Genomic DNA, 27,181 nt, shown 5'->3' with positions numbered 1-27,181 from the left:
GCCATCTATGTCCAATGTGACACAAAATGAAGATTGCACATTTTTGCATATGTTTACAGACTTAGGCAGACAGAAAATTACTGGGTTGTTTTATTTCATTGTTTTGGGGTTGATAAGAGCTCCAGATATCCTTATGCATTCTAAGACACTTTTTCATAATATGGACTTTTAAGCATACATTTCAAAAGAATGTCTTATACAAATACCCAGGCACCTCATCTTTTGTGAGATAAGGCCTTGTGAGATAAGGGTATTTCATTTTAATCTTGTTCATAATGTGTGTTTGTAATTTGATAAGTATCAACTAGTCATTTTTTGAACAAGGGTTTTGCATAGTACAATTGCATATTTATTTCATTTTTTATTGTAGTTGTCTCCCCCTGCAGAAGAGGAGGAGTGGTACATTCATACAGTTAGTTAAGCCAGTAGGAGTCTATATAAGGACTTATTTGAGTACAGATTAGATTTGAGTACAGATTAGAGAGAAGGTTGGATAGTTGGCTGAGTAGTTGTGCCAAGAAATTATCTTTATATTTGAAGGAAAACGGTTGCTTTCTCTTATCCCCCTGTATTTATTATGTAACTATTTTTTTCCTTTTCTTTTCTTTCATTCATACTTTCCATTGGTTTGGACACCTATCCACATTTCACTAAATAAAACACCCTTGCACTGAAGGTGCTATTGTGGTTTGCCATCATTAAATCCATTTATAGTTTTTTTTTTCAACCCATAACCTTGTTGGAACACACTAACCTCACCAGTGAGCAAGGTGTGACAATATGAAATATGTTTGATTAAGAGGACAAATTTAATATTATTGCCACAAAACACAAGTATATTTCTGTCATGACAATGACAATGAAAAAGCAATAGCATGCCTTTTGAAGCAAAGACACACTTTTTGTGCATTCATACTGTCAGTGAGTTTGCAACTGCTCACATTTGTGTATGGACAATCTACCTGTGTGTGAGGTTGGTCCATGTCTTTGAGCATCCACTGGCACCAACAATGAAACAACTGAAACAAGGAAGGTTTCTGGCATTCTTTGGCATGGAAGTGATGCTGTCCATAATTATGTTTAGGGATATTTGACAGCTCATCCCAAAAATCTGTTACATACCATTTGTTCAGCTCTCTTCTGGGTCCAATCAGAAAGCAAATGGAAATTGGAAAGTCTGCTCATTACCAAGCTACAAAGATGACTGCAGATATGCTGGGCTTAATCAGGCTGTTGGTATAGAAGTCAAGCCATCAAGAGAAGACTGACAACAAAACAGTGGGAGGCTTTTTGACAGCTGATCTGGAATCCGAGAGTGGTTTTACATTGGAGAGTGGACTGGACATTTGGCAATTAGAGGAGAAAAAGGAAAAGGAGAGGAGTAGAGGAAAAGGAGAAGAGATGAGGAAAAGGAAACAAGTGAAGAAAAGCGGAAAATGAAAAGTGAAAAGAAAGAAAGGGACGGTGAAAGGAGAGGAGAGAAGAGTAAAAGGAGAAAGGGTAGAGGTGAGGAGAGGAGAGGAGAAGAGTAAAAGGAGAAACGGGAGAGGAAGCCAGAAGATAGGAGATGAGGTAAAGGGAAAGGGTAAGAATAAAGAGAACTGGAAATGGAGAGGAGAAAATAGAAAAGGAGAGGAGGAAAAGAAGAAGAGAAGAAAGAAATTAGAAATGAAAAGGAAGAAGAGAGGAGAAGAAGAAAAGGAGAAAGGGAAGGTAAGAGGACAGGTGAGGAGAGTGAGGTGAAGTGGGAAGGAAGAGGAAGAAGAGAATGAGGAGAGGAGAACAGGAAAAGATGAAGAGGGGAGAAGAAAAGAGGATAAGAAGAGGAGAGGAGAAAAGGAAATGAGTGGGAGTGAAGTGGGAGAGGAGGAAAAGGAGAGAAAAAAGAAAAGGAAAGGAGAAAAAGGAAACGATGAGGTGAAGAAAAAAGAGAGGAAGTGAAGAAAAGAGAAAATAAGAGTAGAAGAGAAGAGGAAAAGAAATAAGGGGTGGAGAGAGGAGAGGAAAAATGAGAGAGAAGATAAGGAAAAGGAGAAACAGGAAAAAGGAGAAAATAGGATAGAAAGGGGAGAAAAGAGAAAGAGGAAGTGAAGAGAAGAGGAAAATGAGAGGAGAAAAAATTAGAAGAGAATGAGATTTAACAAAAAAGAGAATAGAACAGAAAGGAATAAAGGAGAAAAAGAACGAATGGGATGAGCAGAAAAGAGAAAATGACAGGAAGATCAGGCAGTGAAAGAAGGGTGGAGTGGAAATGGTGAGAAGAAAAAAACAGATCATCATGGGCTGGGCAGAGGGAACCAGAGTGAGCTAAGAAAAGTTTAGTTTGTTACTAAAGCAATTTGAAGACAGATTTGGCTGGCAGATGGTTGGCAGTGTAGTGTTTGTTAAACCAACTGGTTGGGTACATTTGGATGTCGAGGAGCAGCACGCAGTGTGGCTCTGTTTCAAACAGCCACAGATGGGGGGATGGAAGGAAGGAACGAAATGGTAGGCAGAGGCAAGCTGGTCAGGAACAGGAGTGTTTATAGAGAGGCCAGGGGAGAAGGGCCAATTAGCCCGATTGTGTCCCGCAGTCACTCAAACACACGAGGTCTCCAGGGTCACTCAGGTGAGTTTGACACCTCACAACAGTGACAACCACAGAGTTTGCCCAAACCCTCACCTCATTTATTCTTATCAATCAGGCTAGTAGTCTTATAAAGGTACAACAGTGATTTTAAAATCTGGTTTTGTTCCAGAAGGAGAGTTGAATATTTGTAATCTTTCATCATAGAGCTGTTTAAAATAAAAGAACATAATATATGTCCTAGGGCGAAACAGTGGTGCAGCAGATAGTGTTAGAGTTACACAGCTCCAGGCACCTGGAGGTTGTGGGGTCAAGTCGCGCTTCAGGTGACTTTCTGTGAGGAGTTTGGTGTGTTTCCTCCGAGTGCTCCTGTTTCCTCCCACAGTCCACAAACACACGTTGGTAGATGAATCGGCTACTCAAAAGTGTCCGCAGGTGTGAGTGAATGTCACCCTGTGAAGGACTGGCGCCCCCTCCAGGGTGTATTCCTGCCTTGCGCCCAGTGATTCCATATGTCAGACATGAAATTGGCCATATAAATTCAACACAACTTAAAAATCTACAATTGTAATAGAATAAGGTACAATTATGTTCCCTAATTAAAGGTACAGAACATGTACAATTGAGGGTACAACAACAGTGACAGTTTTCCTGACAGTGCACAAATGACCCCCTGGCTCTTGCCATCCCAGAATGTTGCAATCTGGTGTTGAGACATTGTAAGTGTCAGCACTTTCCAAGGCTCCACATGCTGACAAACTGCCACTCTACCATGCCGTTTTCCAGGGCAGCAGGACATGCAAATCCTGGCTGCGTCAAAGTCACATCAAATCAGGATACGCAAGCTTCTTAGTGCCAGCAGGAATATAGCGTCAAGTGACATTTAGACGAGTCCAATCAAAGAACTGAGAGGTTATCAACTGTTTTGCTTTGTTTTGGCTTGTTTTGCTTTGAGACATGAAATGTCTGTTACACTACATGATTTCTTCAAAACAGGCCACTTAGTTTAGCCCAATGATATAGCAAAGGCTAATACCGGCAAGATTAATTCTAACTCCTTAAAGGTGATGTTGGCAATATGCATCGAAATTGGTCAGTACAGTGTCTGAGAAGAGAGATGCCCTAAAGGAGCTGTTTCACCACATATTGGAACATCATGAGGAGTATGACGAGGAGTCTGTGCATTGTGCTGATGGATTTAATGCACAACTGGATGATTTTGAATTTTGTTTTCTACTTCAAACATTTAATGGGATTTTTAAGTATACAGATGTGCTTTTTGGAATATTGCAGGACAAAACTTTGGATGTACAATTTTGTCTGGCAAGGTTGAAGGTGTTTTGTGACACCACTGAGCAAGAAAGGGGCAGATTTAATCAGGCCACAACATGCATTTCAAACATTAAAAGAGCATGGAGAGGCCCAGCACAAGGAGACCTACACGCATACTACCAAAATCTTTACAGCAATTTTAAGGACAATATTCTTTGCCAGATACAGAACAGATTTCAAGACCATGAAAAATGTATGTGTCTCTCCCACAGCAGTTTCAAAAATACAGGAAAAATTTCCCGCACAAAGACTTCTCCAGCTTAACGCAGAGTCATGGGACACTATTTGATCTGTCCCAGCTTAAAACTGGGAGCTGACTGTAATGTATTCCATGACTGATTTTGAAGGAAAAAGTCCCACTGATCTTGATTTCCTTCAGCAAAAAAAAATTTGGTGAGAACATGGGGCAACTGTACACATTGGCATGTTTGGCAGTGACAATCGCCATGGCCACTACTCCTGTCGAGCGGACATTCTCGGCTCTTAAGAGAATTAAAACTGCCAAAAATGTGTCTGGAGAGACTCGGCTTTAACTGCATTGGCAATCAAAAAGGGCCTATTGTTGGAACTGAAACGCACAGATAGCCTTTATGACAGAGTGATCGAACTGTTCTTGAAGGATGGTTTTTGTGTACAAATAATCGTCACTTTAGGTGAGTACAATGCATTTTTGGAATTTTATTAGGTTGATATAGATGCTTTTGCTAGAGATAATATATTTTCTTGCTATGAGTTCGGGTCTGTGATGCAATGCCCCCTTCTGCTTTTCTGTATATTGTTAATAATAATAATAATACATTAGTTTTAAATAGCTTGTTCATACAACTTTACAGAAAATAAAACACATACAACAAGACAACAATAACAGAGAGGAGGGATGTTAGTGGATGCTGAAAGCTTGCTTAAAGAGAAACATTTTTAAATGTTTTTTTAAATGTTCGTCGTGAGATTATGATTTCTATAGTCGTGGCATTATAATTATGTTAGTAAGAACTGAATTAATTCAGGGAGGATACCACTGAAGGTCCCAGATACCACTGGAGAAGCTTTAGCGCTTCATATCAATGTCTTTCTTTACAATAATATCATATAATAAACTATAAAATACAATACAAAGCTACACAACTGAAGTGCTATGTTGAGATGACATTAAAGCAACTCATTTACCAGAAAGCAACAAGATAAAGTTTTTGAACAAAGCACCAAGCACCTTAACATTTTATCAACCAAGTAATCTATACTAAACAATGTTCAACACATTTCTGTTCAAGGCTCCAGTAAAACACTGAGCTGCTCACTGCGGTGGACCTACAACGATTAAGCAGCATGAGTGTCCAAATTTAGCTCTCAGCACTCTGACCCCTTGGACATTTTTTTAGGTCCCAAAAAGAATACTTGTCCACGGAAAAGAGGACCTCTGGTCACCACTGAACGGATCCAAATTTAGTTCACGAACTGCAATGGCTGAACTAACAACAGACAGTATAATGATGCAGTGATGTCACCTTAAGTTCTCTCTGTGAAATACGGCTGAATTAACAGGTCCTACTTGCGCATGTCAGTCAGTCAGTAAATGCATATTCCTCTTCCTGGCAAAAAAAAGTATCGCTCTGGTATGACGAATGGCGTTGTCTCTCTCTCTCTTTCCTTCTCTTTTTGTCCTCATGGCAGGGAAACGGCATCTGAAGTCTTGAAAAGCATCTTAAAGAGAATTTAAAGAGGAAATGCTGTTCTCTCTGGTTTGTTTATGTTCAGAAGCTCTGCGTCTTTTAAACTGCAATGGTTTGTTTGAGGGCAACAAATTACTGTTATTTTTTACGTGGCTGAAGTGTAACTTATCTGTAAGTTTTTATTCACTGTTTGAATTACCACAGAAACTCATTTGTAACTCAAGTTATATAATTTTGTATCACTTGCAGTAATGCATTTAACTGTCTCTGGAATATATAGACATTTGTAATTTAAGTAATCAGAAATCAGTAATCAGCAAACATCTGTCAATCTTGGTTTGTGCTTTTCAACTTTTAGAGTTGTCTTTGTCATCTAAAAAAAACACCAGATACCATTAGAGGAAGAATGAAAGCCTAGCATTAGGGTGCTGTTCTTAAGGGTACATAACACCTACATAAAGCTTTTATGACACCTTACATAAGCTTAATACTTATGTTGCGTATGTGTACAACGCAGGAAACTGATGTGATAGAGTAGTCTTTTTTCCTCCTCCACCTTAAAAGACACTTCTGAGCATAAAAAAAAAACAGAAAGAAGGGTAGTTCTCCACAATCATCGACATTCCCCTTAAGAAACAGGTTAGCCCACACTCCTACCAAAGGCAATACAGAGAAACTGCAGTAGGCCATGTCTTGAAGAGAGGGAAAAAACAAAAAACAACCTTGTCCGCTTCGGTTCACATTTCATCCATGATAATTGCAGCAGCACATTATCCACTGGAGAAGGGTTGGTAAGGCCTGACTGGGCCATCACTTCACTAACGAGTAATAGATGGGGCATGCAGTGGCTAATTAAGGCCAGTTTGATTTCTCACAAACATTGAAGTGGAGGCATAATTGGTCGAGGTCAGTCAATCTTCGGATTTGGCTCCAGGCATCCTGAGTCTAGGTGAGCAGCACATGCTGAAGCCTTGGAGGAAGAAACCTGTCTTTTGTGAGCCCTTAATTGAGATGCTAATAGATAGGAACATGCCTTCACTAAGTTGCAGAGATATGAAGAGGGAGGAAGAGAGGGAGCACAAGTGATGATGGAGGAATAGGGAGAAGTGAATACAAAACAGTCTCCACTTGTGTGTGCTTTGGCAACCAGCTCTATCTGAGTCTGAATAGAGGGGGAATACTGCATCTACTTTGAATCACTAAATAAAGAACACCTACCTTGTATCTACATACATTGTCCATTTTATTAGCTCCACTGACCATACAGGAACGCCTTGCAGTTTTAAATTAAAGACTGTAGTCTCTGGATACTTTATCATCTCCAAATCACCCTGCTCTTCAATGGTTAGGACCACCACAGAGCAGGTATTATTTGGGTGTGGACCATCCTTAGCGCTTCAGTGACACTGACGTGGTGGTGGTGTATTAGTGTGTTTTGCACTAGTACAAGTGGATCAGACACTGTTCAAGTTTAAAAATCGTGTCCACTCACTGTTCACTCCGTTAGACACACCTTGTTGGTCCAACTTATAGATATAATGTCAGAGACAGTAGCTCTGTTTGTGCTGGTCATTCTCAGTCCAGCAGTGACACTGAGGGGTTTAAAAACTCAACACTGCTGTGTCTGATCCGCTCATACCAGCACAACACACACTAACACACCACCATTACATCAGTGTCACTGCACCACCGAGAATAATCCACCACCCAAATTGTACCTGCTCTGTGGTGGGCTTGTGGGAGTCCTCTCCACTGAAGTGCAGGGTGAAATGGGGATAAGAATATATGCCGAGCCACAGGTGGAATACAGTCTGTAATTTTAGAACTACAAAGTGCTCTTGTATGGTCGGTGGAGGTGATAAATGGACAATGAGTGTAGATACAAGATAGGTTTTCCTAATTGGTGTATATTCAATAGTAATGAATCCCATTACAGTTTTAAGGGTCACTAACATCTTCCTAAAGGCTAATCTCTAATTGTATTTCCTTGTAAAAAAAAAAAAAAAAAAGTAAAATGTGTTAAACAGAAAAGTAATATGTGTTAAGTTTCAAGGACAGAAGAATCACTCAACTACATCAGAGCCACCTCTGTTGCTTTAAAGGCTTTAACATGTAAAACACAAGCAGACATGGAAAGAATTGCATATTGGCCACTTGCTGTAAAATCAATACAGACAAATCCCTTACACTTTAACCTCCAGTGGTCACAGTATCCTCTCCAATCAGAATGACTCTCTTGGGGGTCAGAAATGCTTGCCATATTACTGCTTAATCAGGGGCTACTGATTCGCCTGGGTCAAGCCATGCTCTGATTGAGGACTCCGGAGCAAACCAGCAGGGAGTGACTCTCAAAAAAGAATGAGGTCATCATTGAGCACTTCAGCAGGGCAAGAACTAGAGGCATGCAGTGAGTGTTAATGGAACATGGACATCAAGGGGTAAAGGGGACATGAGGTCTTTAAAAAAAAAAAAAAATGCTGCAATCCATTTACCTCATAAGTCAGATACTGGAGCTTTTAATGACATCAAATCCAAGCTGACTGCATTCCATTACACATTCTGAAAACCTATGCCCTAGATTTTCACTGTTAGCATGTTCCTAGTTACAAACCGGATTCCAAAAAAGTTGGGACACTAAACAAATTGTGAATAAAAACTGAATTCAATGATGTGGAGATGGCAAATGTCAATATTTTATTCATAATAGAACATAGATGACAGATCAAAAGTTTAATCTGAGTAAATGTAACATTTTAAAGGAAAAATATGTTGATTCAAAATGTCAACAAATCCCAAAAAAGTTGGGACAAGTAGCAATAAGTGGCTGGAAAAAGGAAATTGAGCATATAACGAACAGCTAGAAGACCAATTAACACTAATTAAGTCAATTGACAACATGATTGGGTATAAAAAGAACTTCTCAGAGTGTCAGTGTTTCTCTGAAGCCAAGATGGTAAGAGGATCACCAATTCCAATTCCAGAATGGTGTTACCCAGTATAAAATAGCAAAGACTTTTAAGTTATCGTCATCAACCGTGCATAACATCGTCAAAAGATTCAGAGAATCTGGAACAATTGCTGTGCATAAGGGTCAAGGCAGTAAAACTCTACTGGATGCTCGTGATCTCCGGGCCCTTAAACCTCACTGCACCTCAAACAGGAATGCCACTGTCAAGGAAATAACAGAATGGGCTCAGGAATACTTCCAGAAAGCATTGTCAGTGAACACAATCCACCGTGCCATCTGCCGTTGCCAGCTGAAACTCTACAATGCAAAGAGGAAGCCATTTCTAAGCAAGCTCCACAAGCTCAGATGTTTGCACTGGGCCAGGGGTCTTTTAAAATGGAGTGTGGCAAAATGGAAGACTGTTCTGTGGTCAGATGTAACCATCTTTATGGAACACTGGGACGCCATGTCATCCGGACCAGATAGGACAAGGATAACCCAAGTTGTTATCGACGCTTTGTTCATAAGCCTGCATCACTGATGGTATGGGGTTGCATGAGTGCTTGTGGCATGGGCAGCTTGCATATCTGGAAAGGCACCATTAATGCAGAGAACTATGTTCAGGTTCTAGAACAACATATGCTCCCATCTAGATGTCATCTCTTTCAGGGAAGATCCTGCATTTTTCAACAAGATAATGCCAGACCACATTCTGTAGCAATCACAACATCATGGCTACGTAGGAGAAGGATCCAGGTACTGAAATGGCCAGCCTGCAGTCCAGAACATTTGGCGCATCATAAAGAGGAAGGTGCAACAAAGAAGGCCCAAGATGATTGAACAGTTAGAGGCCTGTATTAGACATGAATGGGAGAGCATTTGTCATGGCCGTGCAGGGAGGACGTAAACGCAAGGAAGTTTTATTAAACATAGATAGACTCAAAATAAACACGGGTAGATACACAGAAACTAGAGAAGACTAAACTACGAATTATCCAGAGACAGAAAGTAGACAGCCATGAACTGGGGTAGACATGTGAGACACACAAAAGGGAGTAACACACATCTGCACACACAACACCAGACAAGGGAGCATTGAAACGAAGGTACTATATAGGAACAAGACAAACGAGGAACACCTGAAGACAATAATGAGACAGAGGCAGGACTAAGGTGGGGCTAGGGCGGAGACAGGAACAACAACAAAACAAAGCCATGTGCAGAGAAAACAGACATGACGAGACGAGTGCGTGACAGCATTCCTATTTCTAAACTTGAGAAACTGGTCTCTTCTGTCCCCAGACGTCTGAGTGTTGTAAGAAGAAGGGGGGATGCCACACAGTGGTAAAAATTGGCCTTGTCCCAACTTTTTTGGGATTTGTTGACGCCATGAAATTTTGAAACAACATATTTTTCCCTTAAAATGATACACTCTCTCAGTTTAAACTTTTGATCTGTGATTTGTGTTCTATTCTGAATAAAATATTAGATGTTGGCACCTCCACATCATTGCATTCAGTTTTTATTCACAATTTGTTTAGTGTCCCAACTTGGAATCTGGTTTGTAGAACTGTTATCGATACTAGTTGACACTATGGATACATGATACAGTGGATCATGTAGATCATGTAATTGCCAAGTTAGTTACTATTTTAAATTGGGAAATGTTATTCTTGTGTTGTTGCAGTCTTTCACAACATGCTTAACCTCATTCCAGGTTTTACTTCTACCCCTCTGCCCATCTGAGATGATATTTTTAAACCCAATTAGCATTACACATTTTTGCCAGTTATTTTTTGCCCCATCCAAATATTTTTCAAATATATAGCTGGCAATAAATTAAAAATGGGCATGTACTTTCAAAAAAAGAAAAAAATTATTTCAGCTATGAAAATATTGTCTTTGTTCTTTATGCAATTAAATATAGAGTTTACATAATTTGCACATCAGATCTTTTGCAGGAAAGCAGGTTTGTATGTGCATAACTTCTGCCACAAACAAATGACTTCAGGGGATTTTTTATTTTTGAATGTATCGCCATAAGACAGGACTTCAGGAAAGTTCAAAACTATCTTATCAACATAAAAAGAAAAATTGCAATGATCATGTAATGTCTGTGTTTACTACTGATGTGTCTTGTAAACTAGATTATCAATGACATTGTCGCGCAGGTGGGTGTAGGGGAGGTCAAGGAGCGAGGAACAGGAATGAGGCAATTGCAGGAGACTTTAATATTAACCAAAAGGAAACAGAGAGGCTAGGGGACTAGAAAAGGGGCTAAACACAGACTAAACACAAGAGCTAAACACTAAATAAGAACAGATCAAAAGGGGCAAGACACTAAACTGTAAGCTGAACATTAAGCACAGACATTAACCACAAACATACATACAACCACAACAACCTACAAACAGGAAACAATGGCATGGACTATAAAAAGACAACACCAACAAGAAACACCTGGGACAGATAACGAGGGGGCAGGAACACAAAGGAGGCACAAGGGGGAGGAGCAAAGGTGGAGACAAGGAAGGCAGAAACAAAACAAAGAGCCATGTGCTATTAAACACATGACATCCAGAGGAAACAATGAGACAGACAACAGGAACACACTAGACAGGCCTATACATGACAGACACAGCATCACATATAGCATGTCAAACACTGTCAGAAAAGCTGTCACTGTGATGGCACCCTCAAGGGTTCATGTAAATTTCCTTCCATTAGGGAACATAATAGTACCTTAGTCTTTAATAATTGTAGAATTTAAAATTATGTTGATTCCATATGCCTAATTTAATCTCTGGGACTAAAACAATATATTACACAGATCTATAATGATCTATAAAGATTACAAATATTCACCTCTCCTTCTGTAGAAGAGAATGTAATATACATTTAGGGAACACAACTGGACTTCAAAAATACTGTTGTACCTTTAAAAGTACATTTAGGCTGTTTGCACCTTTAGTGACCAATAATGTACTTCTACAATACCTTTTTTCTGAGAATGTACCGAAGACATAGCTTTAATAGAAGCTCTTCCTGCACAAACTCAAACATCTAAGCAATTATTTTGATCTCACACTGCATACAGTCAACACACAACACTTACACATCAATGAAGACCAAAAATACAAAAAAAATTTGTGGTCACTTCATCTCCCCACCCCCGACCAATTCACACACACCCCACTTTACCCCGGATTATGGGTGACACTGACCTAACCAAGCACCCAAAGCTTAGCTCTGGAGCCCCATCATGTCTGCCATCTGAATCCCAACTCTGCCTCCACGTGTCCCATCCAAGCCTTCCCTCACATCCCCCCTTCCTCCATTCATTACAGACCCAGCTGCTAGTCAGCCCCAGCTGTATTAACCCATTGCCTTCTGACATCCGTTTCATTGAGGCTGGGGGACGCTGGGTTGGGAAGGAGGAGGGGGGTAGTGGGGTCAACAGCTGATCAGAACGCTGGTGAGACTGCACTCTACAGATGATCTCCGACCCCTGGCAGCCTCTCAGCTTGGGCAGCAGGCCAACGGCAGAGCAGCCTCCCATGTTGCCATGGTGACAGGCAGTGGTAAAGCACAGATGGCTCAGCAGGGGGTGGAGTAGGAGGGGAGAGAGAGAGAAAATGAAGAGGACAAAAACAGAGTTCAGTCAGCAGAGGGCGCATGTTGGCTGTTTGCTTTTGCACGTTGTGGCAAGAACAAGCAAGTACTGTGCTTTGAGCAATAAAGCAGCACTGGAAAGGAGAGGCATGTAAGAAGGGCAGCTGTTACAATGTCATTTTACTCATACAGCTGATGCATAAGGGAGCATATGCACTCGGATGTCAGTGTGATTTCATGAGATGGCCTCATTATTCTAATTATATATATATATATATATATATATATATATATATATATATATGTGTGTGTGTGTGTGTGTGTGTGTGTGTTTGTATATATACACACACACTGGCCTGAAGACAAAGTAAAGCAGGACAACAGGATTATTAATAATTATTAATCATTATTAATAACTGCAATAAAAACACTGCTATGCATGATGGTCATTCCCTCATAATAAGTACAAATAAAGGACAAGGGGCTTAACTGAGAAAATATTTCAAAAAGCAGTAGATTCCAGCCAAAGCACAGTCTGTTATTACGCAGCCATTAGGCCAGGCAAGTGGGGACTATCATCAGCTGGAGCTAGCTTGCCGTGAAGGAACAAATCTCACCCATATGCTTCTTTCCCCTATCCGGGCTCCTTGACGGCATTCTCCCCCATCTCTGCTTCACCCCTAGGGATAAGCATAGCCCACTGTGGCCTGTGTCAGCAAGCACACCATGTGTGTGTTTATTGGAGAATTTAATCCAAACTATACTTTGGAAAAATCAGCTGCAATGTTGAAAAAGGCATAATTTGCCTAATAACAGCGGAAATGGACTCTTCAGTTGTGATGAATAAAGACTAAACTCTATGTGTGCATGTGAGGGCTCAAATCTTTGTATGCCTTTGTATGCCTAAGCAGTTGCTGAGATGTAGTGTGCCTCTAAAATAATGTGCAAAAGCCAAATGGCTTACAAACATAAGGCTTGGGTAGAAACCATGAGAGAGCAAGAAACATTATTGTCACTTGTACAGACAGTGTAAATGCACCTTTTAAAAAGTTACAACAGTGGATTTAAAGTCCGGTTGTGTTTCCTAAAGGTATATTACCTTCTTCTACAGAAGGAGATGTGAATATTTTTAATCTTTCATTATAGATCTGTGTAATATATTGTTTTATAAATCCTAGAAATTAAATTAGGCATATGGAATCAACAAGGCGGCACGGTGGCGGAGCAGGTAGTGTCGCAGTCACACAGCTCCAGGGGCCTGGAGATTGTGGGTTCGATTCCCGCTCCGGGTGACTGTCTGTGAGGAGTTGGTGTGTTCTCCCCGTGTCCGCGTGGGTTTCCTCCGGGTGCTCCGGTTTCCTCCCACAGTCCAAAAAAAACCACACGTTGCAGGTGGATTGGCGACTCGAAAGTGTCCGTAGGTGTGAGTGAATGTGTGTTTGTGTCTGTGTTGCCCTGTGAAGGACTGGCGTCCCCTCCAGGGTGTATTCCCGCCTTGCGCCCGATGATTCCAGGTAGGCTCTGGACCCCCCGCGACCCTAAATTGGATAAGCGGTTACAGATAATGGATAGATGGATGGATATGGAATCAACACAATTTTAAATTCTACAATTATTATAGACTAAGGTACAATTATGTTCCCTAATGAAAGATCATTTACATGTACACTTGAGGGTATTTTCATTATAGAACTGGAGATGAAATTGGGAATATGAAATCAATAACATTTCTACAGTTATTATAGAATAAGGTACAATCTTGTTTCCTAACTAAAGGTAAAGAATATGTACCCTTGAGGTACATGTCCTTTTTAACAAGAAACACAGTGACAGCAACATTTACCACCACAGTGACAGTTTTTCTGACAGTGTATATATATATGCAAACACTGCTTTTTTAGGATAAGCCTTATTTTTTAGGATATGATCTGGGAAGGATGCTAAGGCAGTGAGCAAGGCTATAGGGCCTATCTCATCAATTGTTAAATGTCTTGTTCCTCAGGAGCTCCATCCTGTGATGTGTTCAAAAGGCTGCTGTGATACAGATGATGATATTATCCTATAGTACCCAAGGAGCTGGCAATAAGGGAATATGGGAAGGAGATAGAGCAAGGTTGAAGGATGGGGAGGAAAATGCATAACAGGGAATGTGTAGAATATAAATCAAAGGCAGAAGGAGGAAATATGCCAGTGTTCAAATTTAGGCAGTGAGTCTGCATGGCTAACACAGAGCCTCCTGTGCACCACGATTGCTTCCTGAGTCCCTGCCATTGCTGTATTGTTTGTCTAGGCTTATAGGGAGGGGTTTGTTGCATGTGTGTTTGTATGTGTTGCATGCATGTTCGCATTGCATCACACCACAGAGAAAGAAAGGCCTCCACTGCTGATCATCAGAAACGTATTTGAAATATTTTGTGCTGTTTCATCCTTTTCAGCCACAAAAAAATACATTGAAGGATGGGATAGAGCTTGATTTAGCTAAATTTTGAGTAGACTATATATATATATATATATATATATATATATATATATATATATATATATATATATATATATATATATATATATATAAACAGAAAAAGGTACATTATTGGTCACTAAAGATACAAACAGTGTAAATGTACCTTCAAAGGTACAAAAATATTTAAAAGTCCAGTTGTGTTCCCTAAAGGTACATTAAATTTTCTTCTCCAGAAGGAGAGATGAATATTTGTAAGTTTAAACCTTACAGTTATAATAGAATAAGGTACAAAATTAAAACTTAAAGTCACTGATGTTCATTGATTTAATCATTTTATATATAATCCCACTGATAAATAAGTATTTTTGCTATGTTATTGGATATTGTTATGAAAAAATATTAGTGACAGTACAGATTTTCAGATTTTTCACGGCGCCATATTTGAGTAATGTGTACATATCATACAGCAATTGAACGGTCAGACTCTCAGGATCACAAAGATATACACTAAAATGTAGGACTAAGGAATTAAAGCTAAAAAAAAAATAAGATATTCCAAACTTAATATTTCTTCCTCATCGATGACATAACTGCTGCTTCTCGAAGCCTGAAGAGCCCACAAGTGGCTCACACACAAAGTTAGCACAGTAGCGCTTTGAGGTTGCCTTGATCTACAGCCGATCAATGTGCAGCTCTTGCCTTTTAACATGTCAGTCATTTAAAGGAACACTGTACTCGGTGTACAAGTGTAAACATCAGAAATAATCTCAGTATATTAGAATCAAACACACCATACCTAGGGTTTTTACTGTTTGGTGAGGGGTAAATGGCCACTTGGTAAGGGACAGGAGACGAGTTTCTCATAGAAAGTAAAGAAAAACACTAAGATGTTGATATTAGGTCTAGACAAGATATATACACTGTATTTTTGCAGTAAAAGTAATAATTTTCCTTATGGAGAGCTTGGGGTCTAAAGAGACACTTGGAGAGGCCATCTGTCCACTGTCTGCACCAGCTTGAATAACTTCAAATCAGTAGGAGGTCTCAACTCCAAATTTTATCTGATGAAAGTAGAAAAATGGGACTCATGAACTCTTCAGTTTATAGTCACTAACATTTTTTTTTTTCAAAAATAAGACAAGCGCCTACATTTTTTTGTAGTTTTCATAAGCTTTTGACCACTTCATATATATTTCAGGACCTAAATGGTTTCTTTTACCAATTTGAAGGGTTTTTCTGTAAAAATAAATCATGATAATGTCTCTACTTTATTCACTGCCTGAGGAATGGGAATATCAGCTTTACATATCGGCCATTGGCCACTTCTACTGTCTAAAAATCGTCATTGACATCGGCCATCAAAAAACCCATTTCAGTCAATCACTAACCACAGTGACAAATTTTATGGGTGTATTCCAGTAAGTGTGATATTCTGTGTGTGAATGTGTTGATTTAACTTTTTTCAAATTTCTCCTAGTGGCAGTCCCTATTTTTTTTGAGGTTATCATTCCAATACCTAATTTTACAGGTAAATAAATGAATGTATTTACTGTGATTATATTGTCGTGTTTTTACTTTTATTAACCTTTGTTAATAAAAGAACTGTGCAATTAGAACTGCTGCTCTTAAGCTGTATAAAAGGTCTTGTGGCTAATAACTTATAACCACTACACTAAGAACGAATATCATAATGACAGTCTTTAATCCAGGCTGTCCATGTAATGCTGGGGCTTGTGCAAAACACGTCTTCTGCTGGTAGTTTGTGTGGTGACAGCATTTTCTTCGGGGTCTGGAGTAGTGTCTGGCAGTAGCAAGGGTTCTGGTCGAGCTATCTATTGAGTTTGTGTGGTCCAGTTAACGGTCTGTCTAGGCATTTGGCCAATTTCATCATTGTCACTGGACTTGTGACAGGAAAACATAGGGCTTGAGACTAGGGTCACTGCTACAGGTGACTTCAGCGGGTCCTCATCACTTCTCTCCATCAGTGCATGTCAGAGTTTTTTGATCCAATCCCAGGACCACATCAGAGGTATATGGCTTGGTGGAGTATTTTGGTCCTTTTTTGATCTCTAACTTGATACAGCACAGGACCCAGGCACTAAATGACGAGCAAGACGCCTTATCGAGGAGCTTTAAGTTCTGGACTTAGGCCCTTCTTCTTTGCATTATCCTTTATGTAGACTAGGTCTCCCACATGTTAAGGCTGCTCTTTTACACAGAGATCATGTTGCTTTTTCTGCTTTATTTGTGCAGTTTTATGTGTTCCCTTTTCAACTCGTGTTTGTGTTAACTGGATGGTAAGGTGTAGTTTGGGTTTTTGTGAACTTACAAAGGCACACTTGAGCGAAAATGTCACTCTCAAACTTTCTGCCTTGGTCTGTGTGGATTTCCACGGGTGGGGCAACAAACTTGAACACAAGTTTGAACAATCTGGGCAGTTGTCTCCACAGATTGATCTGGTATTGCAAATGCCTCCACCCAATGAGTGAACTGGTCCAAGATCACCAGTATGTACTTATTGCCTGAAATGGAGATAGGAAAGGGCCCAACAACATCCAAATGTAACTGGTCCATTGGTGAACCTGCCTGATATGTCTGCAAAGGTGCTCTCCCTGTTCTCCCTGCTTTACTTGCTTGAAACTGAAGACATTTTTGGATGAAGAGTCGAATATCTCCTTCCATCCCATGCCCGAGGAAGTGTTGCTGTGCCTTGTGCAGTGTTTTACCTACACTGAGGTGACCAGACAGAGGTAAGCTCTGACACAGATTGATCAACTCTTATATGAGGGACTTAGGCACCAACAGGCAAAGTTAGGGAAGGGCCCCTGTATCACTCTCCTATCTGTAATATAGTACTCCTTCATGCCGCTCTATTTAGGACCAGCATAACCAATATTTCCTGACGGCTGAGCTCTTCAGGGCAACTTGGTTTCTGTCTTGGAACTCCCGTGTCCATACACTGTTGAAGAAGACTTGAGCGTGCTGCCTTTGCTCATCTTCAAGTTCTTGCATATTATACTGGGACATCCAGATATCCCAAGGTTTGTTCTTGCCACTGAGGTTCTCCAGGCTTGAGGGGGAGCCCACTGCCCCCTCCAGTGAGACAGGGCTTACAGATACTTGGGTCTCCTTGTACTTTGTCAAGTGGCTGACAGCTAATGGGACCACATCATCCAAGTCTGCTTCAAATCTAGCCCACTGATCTTGTAGCCTCTGGCAGTGCACACATCCACCACAAGGCAATGCTTGTACCAATGCTTAGTAGCAGTCACAATTTGCGTCAACTACTTTTCTTGACAATGTTTCTGCATTACTGTGTCACTCAATTTTACACTGGCCTAGCTCTTCTAACAACCTTGACAGCTGCCCTTCTGGGTGCTTGAATTGGAACAGCCAGGATCAACTGTTATGGTCAGTCCGTATGAGAAATCAGTAAATAGTACAGTAATAGTCCCAGTAAATAGTGCCTGGACTGTCTTGTAAATTTCACTGCAAGAACTTTCTGTCTTGTCACACAGTAGCGACTCTGGGTATTCTGAAGGTGAGAGCTGGCATAGGCTAAACTTTTTCTTCCATGTCCTGAAGCTGTGAGAACTCTGCCCCAATACCTTGGGAGATGGGGTACACGAGTATGGGGTCTGTTGTCAAACTATTCTTCAGTTTGCTAAAAGCTGTCTGCTGGGCCTCTACCCGGTGAAACACTTTGCCCTCCTTTGGAAGTTCATGCAGTGGGCTACAAATCTGTGAGAAGAATTTCAGGAAAGCAGTGGTAATAGTTACACAACCCATGAAAAGCTTGGAGATCAGGAAGACCTTTTGGGCAGTCCCAGACTGTGATGGATCAGCTTGGAATTTGGCTGAATTCCCTCACCATTGTTGACATGGCCTAGGAACAAAACGTCCTCCTTTAACAGGTGCCATTTAGATGGCTTTAACTTTAGTTCATACTGACTCAAGCATTCAAATAAGATATTTCAGGCTGTCATTAAAGTCCATTCCAGGAATAATTACATCGTCCAGGTAAATGAGGAGGGTCTGCCACTGTAGGTGGCAGGTACAACATCCATTGCCCATTGAAAAGCATTGCACAAGCCAAAGGGCATTCATGTGTACTCATCCAGACCATATTGGTTGATCAAAACAGCTTTGAAATTATCCCATTCATGTACTTCAATTTGCCAGTATCTTCTAGCATGTCAAGGCATTCCTCAATGTTCAGAAGTGGGTAAGCATCCTTCAGAGTGAAGTCATTGAGCTTTCGATAATCAATACACCATCTAACCCCACCGTCCTTTTTCCAGACAAGAACAACAGGTGATGCTCACTCTGAGGTTGAAGGGACAACAACACCCAAACCCAACACATTCCTGGAGATGCTCCTCTTCTTCAGCTTGGAACCCCAGTGGTGTGCGAAGGGTTGCTTGCTTCACAGGCTTTGCATTGCCAGTGTCAACTCGAGTCACAGCACTGAAGTGTCCTAGGTCTCTGTAAATTGTAGCAAACACAGACTGGTACTTTAGGAGAAGTAGTAAGTGCTTACCCTCTTGCTCTTTGCTGAGGCCATTACTAGCTAATGTGAAAAGGCCTTGTAGGTGAGTGGGGAGGCCTAGAACTTCAGTGCACGTGCTGTACCGGTGGACTTGTTGCAAGGGAATTTCACTGAATTGTGGTGTTGGACATGGCTCTTGGTAGTCTCCATGTTATCTTGATCTTGGTTCTGAACTCTGCATATGTCTTGTGGACACATCTTTTGTAGAGGGAGTGTTTCAGTGAGAATGCCCAGACAAGTGCCTTTAGCGAGATGGGTGTTAACAGCAGATATATTGCATAGCCGAACAGGCACTTTAGGTTCCATGTTCACAAGGACATTTCCGGAGTAAACACCATCTGCAAGGCCAACTAGTTTCAGCACTGCTTTTATATCAAGGTGAGGGTGTTTGACAAGGCCCCAAGTATCACACTATCTCTGCAGTTGGAGAGTCAATGCTCTTGCTAACAGCACATGGGATATTGCGTAGCCTCCCTCAGGTCCACCTTTGACATAGCTGGGCACTGGCTCGCCTTCAATGAAAATTCTGGGCAACTTCTGAATAGTCAAATTGACCTTTATCATGAAGTCCAATCCCAAGAGAAAGGGATCCAGAATTGGTGCTATGAACACAGTCCAGTCCTTCTCTTTGCTACCAATCCTCAGGGTCAATCTGTAGCCATTGTCTTGCCAGATTCTGCAGACAGGCTCTGGCTGGCTCCCTGGGTTAAGCTGCTCATATATTTCACTAAACATCACTGTGGCTTTGACTCCTGTATCAATAATACACATGAGGGTTGAGTGATTTACTTGGATAGGGACTTGTAGGCTTGGCCCTTCACTGGGCCCTTCACTGTCAAATCTCTCCATGCTTTTCCAATTTTGTCTCTGGGCCATTCTTTCAAAAGGGTCTTTTCCTTCAAACAAGGCACAGGCATACACAACATGTTGGGTAGCTTGAAGGGACATGATTATTAGGATGGCTAATATTGTTTAGGTTCCCAGATCCCCATCACTGCCAATGAGTTGAGGGTTGACACAGTTTGGAAGTGTTGTAACACTGACTGACAGGCCCACGCTTCTCCTGCTGATAGAGCGTATTGGCAATGTTGTTCTCTAAGGGCTCATCTAAGATCCATTGTCTGATTGGGGCTGATATGCGAGAATGCTGAAATTGTGGGAAGTACCTCATGGTCATGATCATTGAGGAAAGGTGCTGAACTTGACACAGTGTGTGACTGTCCAAGTTCAAGAAATTGCTTTAACTGGGGCTTTTGGATGTCTTTGATCACTGCCTCTATTTGCATTAATACCGAAGATAACACTTGCAGCAACTGTTTGGTTTTGTGTTCCAACAGATTCTGTAGCCAGGCTCGTGGTTGATCTTGGGTGTTAGCAGCACCAGCTTCTGCACCTGATTTACGAAATACTTCACCTTCCATTTTAAATTTATTTATTATTATTTTTAACACTTTAATTTATTTGTAACTCTCCTGACTTTTAATTTTCTCTTAGTCCAGTTTATTCCTACTTTTTTAAAACTTAATTTCCTTCTTAATACCTCGTTTTCCTTTCCCCTTAACAGCAAGGAGACAGCGGAACATGGCTGGTCCACTGAGGGCAAAATTGGAGGTTCACTGGTGTTTTGCACAGTGTTTTCTGGGCTGACCACTGGTGATTAAATAGATTTTGCCACAATTTAGCACTTTTCCATTCACAGTCCAAATTACTACTTTTCTTTTTTGTTAGGTTATTTTGTTATTCTTTATATTTTGTTATTGTTATTCTTTTTCTGGAATGGTGGTTGCTAGGGTGATGTTTGAGCACATGACCTAGCTGTGCTACCACATTAGCATCTCCATTGGTTCCTCTGGTGCCTATTTTAGCGTACGTGCTCGGAACTTCTTTTTTATAATTATATTTGCTTTTAAGGATTTAAGCACTGGGCATACTTCTCACAACAGTGGTTTTCCTCGGATAAACCCATTTCTGACATCAGTTGTTGTGTTTTTACTTTCATTATCCTCTGTACCTTGCAGTTAGCCATAACCACTTATCAGCTGTAACTTGCGGTTAGAATTAGCAACTAGCTATCAGGGGCAGGCCAGCTCACCTAGCCGTTGTGCGAACTGTTCTTCCACCCGGGAATCTGTGAAGGTCACAGTGTGGAGTGGAGGTGTGGAATGAAGCTGATAAAATGGACTAATAATGAGTAGATGTTCCTAGGTGTTCCTAATCCAGTGGTCATTCAGTATATCATAAAAAATCCCTTACAGTAAGTGTCATTATAGCAGTAACAGTAATTTCTAGTATGAGCTTCCTAAAAATATTAAACATTTATTCAAAACATTGATATGATATGCTAATGTTAGTTAAAGGGGACATATTATTAAGCACTCACTTTTTTTTTTATTTCCACTTGGGTCTCTACTGCTCCTTTAAACATATCACAATAAGAAAACTTGCATAGAACCACCCTGACACCACTCCTCACCTAAGTAAATACAGGTGGTCCACAATGTTGATCCATTCCTACGTCGCATCATAAACAGATTTTCGGTGTAAGTCAGAACATACGTACATACTGTAAGCACTTATCCTATCCTAACAACTGGGGTGACGCTGTCCTCCTCAGTCCCGAGCCGCGTAACCATGTATTGTTCCGCTGCGCACACCAAACACCTTCGCGTTACGACGTTTACAACGCAAAACCACTTAAGTCGAAACAAGGCTTTATACAGTAAATGGGAGATGTGTCATAACCCTGAAACATCGTAACTCGGGACTGACGTAAACCGAGGACCTCCTGTATATAATGGGTGGGGTGTAAACAGTAGATTATTTGCATAAAAGTGACAGATCCCTTAAATGGCTCATTCTGAAAGGGACTGAAACTGGCAAGAATAGAGCTGATGAGATCTCTTTATGTGAGAGTGATTTTGTGCAAAGAACTTCATGAACACTTTTTGTATAGTCCATAGACCTAATCTAATTAAAAAAGAGGTATAATATGTCCCCTTTACATGTTAGTTGTGAAAGAGAAATTGCCAAGCAAGTCATATGAATTGTAAAGTGAAAAAATGTCTTACAGTCTAGTTGTATTTCAGTGTTTCAAATCCAAACTGTTCAACTGAGTGTGAGGTGGGAGTGGTCATGAGAAAGTGTTGCCTCATTTGCTTATTGTGAACACTTCTCTAAACACTATTCAAAAGAGTACATGTACGTTATTATGAGAGAAAAACATAATGAGTGGTGGAAAACCTTTTGATATTCCTCCTTTGAAGTTAGAGCCTGGTGGAGCTGCTCTTGGGTGTAACAATAGACGGCTGATCTATAGGTTGTTCCCACATCATTACCCTGCCGCATTCCTGTAAGCAAGAGAACCACAGGTACACACACACACCCACACACACACACACACACACACACACACACATACAGGAGTCAAACTTAGAAATTGTGTTTGTGTCCCAGCGGCCTGCCTGAAATCCCATTTTTTCTATTGCAAAATTAGCATCCAGCTTCCATAGGCATTTTTTTGTAACTTATCTCTGAAGAGACAAACTCCCAATCAACCTTGTATCTACAGAACATAGAGCATAATTTTAATCAGAGCTCTGTTCATCTTCATCCAGATTCTGAAGCTGACTCAGTAGCATTCTTGAAGTAATTACTGACAACAATAAGACAACACCAACACATCATACATGACTTTTAACAGCAAATTAGGAACAAGTTTCCATCAGTTTAAGAACACCCCATTTATGTTTAGTGCACTCTTAAAAGCTAAGCACCACTTAATGGACCTCAATGAATATTTCACATTATTATAGTTACTGACATATATAAATATGAATTAAAACAAAAATAGCATGCTTAATTTGCTTTAAAACCGACAATTTTATTAAATTGACGGAAAAACCAGAGCTCGCTAAGGAAATTCTTGAACGAAACAGTGTGACGTCACTGGTGGAGAACAGCTGAACAATGCCGCGGTCAAACACCATTATGACTGACTGTTATGACAGTATCTAGCTAGCTAAATAACCAACATTATACATGACAATAGCCTAGTAATAAGCTAAGCTCAAATTTAGAGGTACCGTTATTCTTGTAAATGTGATCGAAGTCGAACTCGAATTCATCCGACACTATAAACCTCCGTAATGCAACTAGCGATACGTAGCCTAGTATAATCTGAGCCTCCGAGTTTAGCAAGTCAATCTACCGTTAACTAACACCAACTAAAACAGGCGAAGTAAATGTACTTACCATGTATACAGAGGCTCTTGAACACCTTTCGTTGGTTTCCTTACATGCCCATATTGTTCAAAAAGCGCCAGTGAAATGAGCACTACAGATAACAGAGTGAGTGGATGGTCCTTTCCAAAGTGTCCGTTTAAAGTTTAAATTTAGTCCATTTTCTGGATATTTTGGGATCTTTGGGCCATTTGTGCACAGATGTGCCACTGTACATTGAATTATTGCAGCCAAAAACAACACACCTTTTCGTCATTTTGCATTAAATTAAGTGCAACTTCTAGAGTTGTTGTCCACCATCTATGTCACATGCAAGACGCCTATTAGAGTTTGGGGGGGGGGGGGGGTTGGGGGTGGACCACGACCAACGGTCTTTTAAACCTTATTCCTTGAATTAGTAAGAAGTAACACATTTTCTGACTATCAATAAACACAAGTTAGGAACTCAAATTCCACTGTATTTACTTGTTTGACACTTTCATATAGTTGGTGCTTAGCCTTTAAAGGGGAAATCTACAATTGTGGGGAACTGCGGTTCTCTCTGGCTTGTTTACATTCAGGAGCTTAGTGTCTTTTAAAGTGGAACAATATGTTTGAGGAGAAAAATGACTTTTGTTTGTACGTGTTTGAAGTTTAATTTGCATGTAAGTTTTAATTCACAGTTTGAATTACCACAGAAACTAATTTCTAACTTGAGTAGTTTTGTTTGGCCTGTGTTTGCTTTCATACAGTTAGTACTCAACCGAATTTGAAGTGGGTTCCTCTCTAATCTGAAACAGCAAAAATAAGTCAATATTTCCCACCTATGGAGCAGTAATAAAGAAATATCCTCATCTCTTTTCTTTATTTTCAGCATTTGGAGGTCTCTTTTGCTGTTTTTTCAGATGTGAGTAGAGAGACAGGAAGCTTAGCATGTCTGAACAAGCCAATTTTTTTTTTTTTTTTTTTTTTTTTAACCGCTTACTGACACTGGGGCTTCGTAAACACATTAGACCTGTTACCAGTACACAGACAGAATGGAGAGTTAGCAAATGGAGCAAAATTTGTCAGATAAATATTCAACAGAATTAACAAACCACAGAATATTGTTTTTAATGCATTTTTAAAAATCCATTGGAACTCCACAGGAGATTGTGAAATGAAATGGCATGCCTATTTGCCCATCTGTTCTTTGGTTCATTGGATCTCCATCAATCCAACACATTTGGAATGAGATGGAGAGGCGTTTGTGATACAGAACTAACCATCCAACCTCAGACCTTATTCCAGACATTCTTTTGGCTGAATGCAATCTAAATCTTTAAAATAAATGTTCCAACAAGTAGCCAAAAGCCTTTGAGGAAGAGCTGAAGTTTTAGCTGCAGCAAAAGGGGGGACAAAACTCCTTAAAATTCAAATACTTTATTTCCATAAAAATCATCGGACCACAGGTGTCAACAAACCTTTGGCCAAATAATGTATCTATACACTTCATGAAAGAATCAAGTTAACCTCAAAAGTTTGGCTGGTCATTTCCCTCCCACATTCAGAACAGTTCTATACATCTGCTTCCATTTAACACCTCAGTTCCTCTCATATATTTGGCAACTATATCCACAGTCTGTCCTTCCTTCACTATCCAATGAATAACTGAATTAAATCAAGTGGTGATACTAAAAACCAATATTTAGATTTTTAAAATGTGTTGTTTACATGATTGTTTTGCAGTTTTATACCACTTCAAATCCACAGACTAAAACAAACCTCTTAGTCGTGCCTTGCTAAATATTTTTACAAGGCAAGACAACTTTATTTATATAGAACATTTAAAAGACAACAATTGTCAGCAAAAGTAATGCAAAACGAAACTGATTTCACCAGGCTGTTTCATGTCATAAATTAAAATGAAAATGCTTTGGACTGTAGTGTAGAGTCCAAAGCATTTCATTCTAAATAGTTCATGGTAAATTCACATGGATTCTGATCTGGCCATTCAGACAGAGTTGCATTGCCACAGAGGGAATTTGGATTGGATTTCAATAACACATCTGAAAGTGGCCCAAATCTAATTTTAAAAGATCAGGTTCAATGTGATTGGTGCTGTTCACAAAGCCACACAAACTACACATCTGTACCACATATGTAAAAACAGATTGGATTTGGGTCACATTTACCTGCTTGTGAACGTATACTACGATGAGACATTTGCAAAATCTCATTGCAAATACAGAACTAATACTCAATGTATTATCCAGCCCTATATGGTGTCTAATATTCTAGGTAATAAAAGTATGGTGAGTATATAATACAATTTTTCCTCAGTGATGGTGTGATATTATATGGCTGGGTGTAAGCTCACCTTGGGTGGGGTTGTGGTTCTCCCAGAACAATTTGAGCAGATTTGCGTAGCAGATCTTTTCTGGCACATACACTACCCGGACCACTTCAGCATGGCCTGTTTTACCTGCAATAGGGAAAACAGGTCAAAGACTGTGTATACTACATATGACACAGGTCAGGGATTTGTGGAGATGCTCAAGGTTCAAGGTGGCAAAGTTTAAACACTAATTTCAAACTACAGCATGAGAAATATTATACACACTTTTCATTATACAAACATGTATTGTCCTCAGACACTGGAGGTTATAGTACATTTGCAACAGCTGGAGAGAATAGGAGTGCTGTCTCATCCTGATGAGGTCACCAGGGCACAATAACCTTGCCTTGACACTCACCATCTCTCCCCATCCAGTAAAGTGAGAACATCATACTAATTAATGTTCCATACCTTTTGACCTTTTCATCAGGGGCACAAAGCTAGGCAATTTCTCCAGGTGCTGAAAATGGCTGCTGGATGTGTTTGGGCTGGTACACATCATTTCAGCACACAAGTGCGGAAATAATTGCTATCCCTCTGAACCTGACATGGTGGATAGAAATGGTTCATGGAGAACTATAATGTTTTCCTCTACAGGCAATAGGGGGACGAGGGTTCAGATCAGAAGTAATTAGGTCAAAATTACAAATCACAAACTGGCTTAATATGGCAGTCAAGTCAAATCTGACAACTTCTGTACTATGAATTGATTGGGAGAGGATGTTTTGACATTTGTGGCTATGGCAAAATTGTTAGACAATGAGCCAAGTAGGTATGTGCAGTGTCAGATTATTTGTAATAGGTGATTGTGTTTGTGACATGTGTTCTACAGTCTCTGAGGTGTTTGTTTCTGTGTGATATCAGAGGGCCTTTGTGTGATGTATGTAATGTGTGAGCAGTGCTTTTAAAATCGGACAGACTCCTTCAGAATATTAATATTGTATATTACTATATACATTATATACTATAAACTTGTATATTACAGGTGCTGATCATAAAATTAGAATATCATGAAAAAGTTGATTTATTTCAGTAGTTCCATTCAAAGAGTTAAACTTGTATATTATACTCATTTATTACACACAGACTGATATATCTCAGCCCTTTATTTATTTTAATTTGATGATTATAACTAATCAGGAAATACCTTTTGTTATGGTTTGTTTTATTCTGATGTACTGAGTCAGGGTAAATGGCCACTTGAACAGATATAGGTGACTTTATACATTTTAATTATGATAAATATTCACATTCATATGGTATGACCATTGACCTGTGCAGGTGAAAAGGATCTTAAACTCCATATAGATCAACAAAACAATATTTAGTTTTGTAGTTCTATCTGGTGGTGAAAGAATGTAATACTGTAGCATAGTGTTGCTAAGCAGTTATAGTCTTTCATGTTAGAAATGCACATACAGAACCATTTAAGGGAGAACTACTCTTTGG

General features: G+C 40.0%; 1 protein-coding gene across 2 annotated transcripts in view; it reads right to left on the bottom strand.

Annotated features, from left to right (window-relative positions):
- The window catches only part of msraa (methionine sulfoxide reductase Aa), a 132,889-nt gene that overhangs the window by 26,634 nt on the left and 79,074 nt on the right, over positions 1 to 27,181 (bottom strand). For both annotated transcript variants that reach the window (XR_010803902.1, XM_066677166.1), the window contains exons 4-5: positions 25,715 to 25,819; positions 22,378 to 22,484 (exon numbers count right to left, since the gene is read on the bottom strand). Coding sequence is in view for 1 of the 2 variants with exons in the window: in XM_066677166.1 (XP_066533263.1) it covers positions 22,378 to 22,484; positions 25,715 to 25,819 (212 nt within the window). In the remaining variant the exon portion in view is untranslated. The remainder of the gene's footprint in view (positions 1 to 22,377; positions 22,485 to 25,714; positions 25,820 to 27,181) is intronic.

Source organism: Hoplias malabaricus, chromosome 7, assembly GCF_029633855.1.
Source record: "Hoplias malabaricus isolate fHopMal1 chromosome 7, fHopMal1.hap1, whole genome shotgun sequence".
In the NCBI taxonomy this organism is placed as follows: Eukaryota; Metazoa; Chordata; class Actinopteri; order Characiformes; family Erythrinidae; genus Hoplias; species Hoplias malabaricus.
Note: the sequence above shows the minus strand (reverse complement) of the source record. Positions and strands in the feature narration are given on the sequence as shown.